This window comes from Hipposideros armiger, unplaced genomic scaffold (assembly GCF_001890085.2).
Source record: "Hipposideros armiger isolate ML-2016 unplaced genomic scaffold, ASM189008v1 scaffold_48, whole genome shotgun sequence".
In the NCBI taxonomy this organism is placed as follows: domain Eukaryota; kingdom Metazoa; phylum Chordata; class Mammalia; order Chiroptera; family Hipposideridae; genus Hipposideros; species Hipposideros armiger.
The window spans coordinates 4,952,937-4,954,889 of record NW_017731398.1 but is presented as its reverse complement, the minus strand read 5'-3'; the positions used below and the strand labels follow the sequence as shown (position 1 = coordinate 4,954,889).

General features: G+C 58.7%; 1 protein-coding gene across 1 annotated transcript in view; it reads right to left on the bottom strand.

The window, feature by feature from the left end:
• Positions 1-367: 367 nt before the first annotated feature.
• The window catches only part of TMED3 (transmembrane p24 trafficking protein 3), a 7,862-nt gene continuing 6,276 nt past the window's right edge, over positions 368-1,953 (bottom strand). The window contains exon 3 of the mRNA XM_019639973.1: positions 368-1,094. Within this exon, the coding sequence (XP_019495518.1) occupies positions 858-1,094 (237 nt within the window). The 3' untranslated portion in view covers positions 368-857. The remainder of the gene's footprint in view (positions 1,095-1,953) is intronic.

Below are 1,953 nucleotides of genomic sequence, written 5' to 3'. Positions count from 1 at the left end.
GACACTGTCATGCGGATCCCGGGGAAGTTCTGACCAGGAGCGACACGGTCTGAGGCAGGTTTCACAGAGCCTACAGTGGCTGCGTGGACATGGCCGGCCTTCCCATGTCCTGCCCTCAGCCCCTACCTCTGGAAGAAATGACGACTCAGTTGCTGACAGTGATCTCTGGAGACAGACCACAAAATGCCAACTCCCCATTTCACTGCTTTCAGTCAACCAGGAAGGCACTGTACCCCACCCATGTCCATACACAGCACCCACATCTCTACGGCGTCACCGCTCTGTGACACTCTGGTCATTTGTACACACAGCCACGCTCCCCACTAGGCTGTGAGTCCCTCTCACAAACAACAGAGGCACACATCCCCACGGTGCTCATGCTCAGTCTTTATTAGCCAGAGTCTGCGTCCGAGGAAATACACAGCTGACCAAGGGCACCCCGTCACCACTTCGCTCCTGCATGCAGGCTGACAGCACTGCCACCTGGGGTGGGAATTTCTGCAGAGCAGCCTCAGGTACAGAGAGCTCGGCGGGAGGCAAGGCCACTCTGCAGAGGACAGGACACACAGGGGCCGGATGAGCCAGGCAACCCGGAGCAGCAGGTGTGGCACTGAGGCTCCGCCCACCAGCCCTCCGGCCCTCCCAGTGGCCCACCCCACACCCGCCCACCTGTAAACAAGCACACAATGGGAGGGCCGTAGGATCCAAAGTGGGGGACAAGGCTTAAGCGCATGAATGGAAGGAGAGGTGAGCACATCTGCAGCACCGGAGTGGCGTCCACAGCACAGCAGAAGCCTGTGAACTCCGAGAACTGCTCCATCCTGGGGTGTGAGGGACGCCGACACAGGACGCCCCCACTAGGAGTGGACCGCCCGGCTGACAGGCTGCTTTTCCGTGAAGAAGCTTTTCAGCAGCAGCACCTGGCTGACGCTGACCACAAACAGGGTGATGGTCTCGCCAAGAGACCAGTAAGAGACCCGGCTATTCAGGTCCTCAGCCCGGGCCCGGTCCTGGGCCTCCCGGAGCCGGTAATGCGTCTGGGAGTCCACCACCGTCCTCAGGGCCTCGTGGATGGTCACGCAGGCGGACTCCATCTGGGCGGGAAGAGAAGAGCAGTCACACAGCTACCCCTGAGCCAGAGAGTGGGAGCAGCGCACAGCACGGTGTTGTCGACGTGCCAGGCCACGCCTGCCCAACAGCGACTGTGTCTGTGCTCCGGGTGTGGCTTAACCTCACGAGCAGCCTGACCGAGGCTCAAAGGGGCTAAGTGACTTGCCCAGAGCCACAGCTGGTAGGTGGCAGAGCTGGGAACAGAGTCCTGAGCCTGTGCGTTCAGGCCCTGCCGCCCTGTGTGCTCACAAAGGCACATCCATTGTCACGGAAAGGGAAGTGGGGACTAAACTAGGAAGGAACCCAATACACCCGTGTGACCTGGACTCAGGCCACGGTGTTTCTACAAGACTCCCTGGCTCTCCTATGACCATGACACAGGGAGTCAGCAAGTAGTAGCATACTTGTATCAATCAGCCCGGTGAGCCCTGGAGGACCAGTTACTGCAGGAGGGGCTGGGGACTCCGGAGAGACACCTGGACAAATAAGACTGCAAGAATTTCAAACCATGCTGCGTCTCTTAATCCCAAACTTCCACTAATTCGTTCATTCTGATGTACACTTGCTAAATGTCCACTTCTCAGCCATGCACTGTGCGAGGCCCATGGAGCTGAGAGATGAGTCAGTCAGACATAGTCCTGGGTCTCAAAAAGCTCAGTTTAAAGGTGAACGTAATCAGTGTAATGAAAAGAGCCACCAGCAGAGGGTGTACAGAGTCAGGAACACCCAGGAGAAAGCTGCTGATCCTGCCTCAGGAGACAGAGGAGGCCTGATGGCGAGGCAGGGATGAGGGAGGAGGAGCGTGAGCAGGGGGAGCGGGGGAGGAGGGGGAGGAGGAAGAGG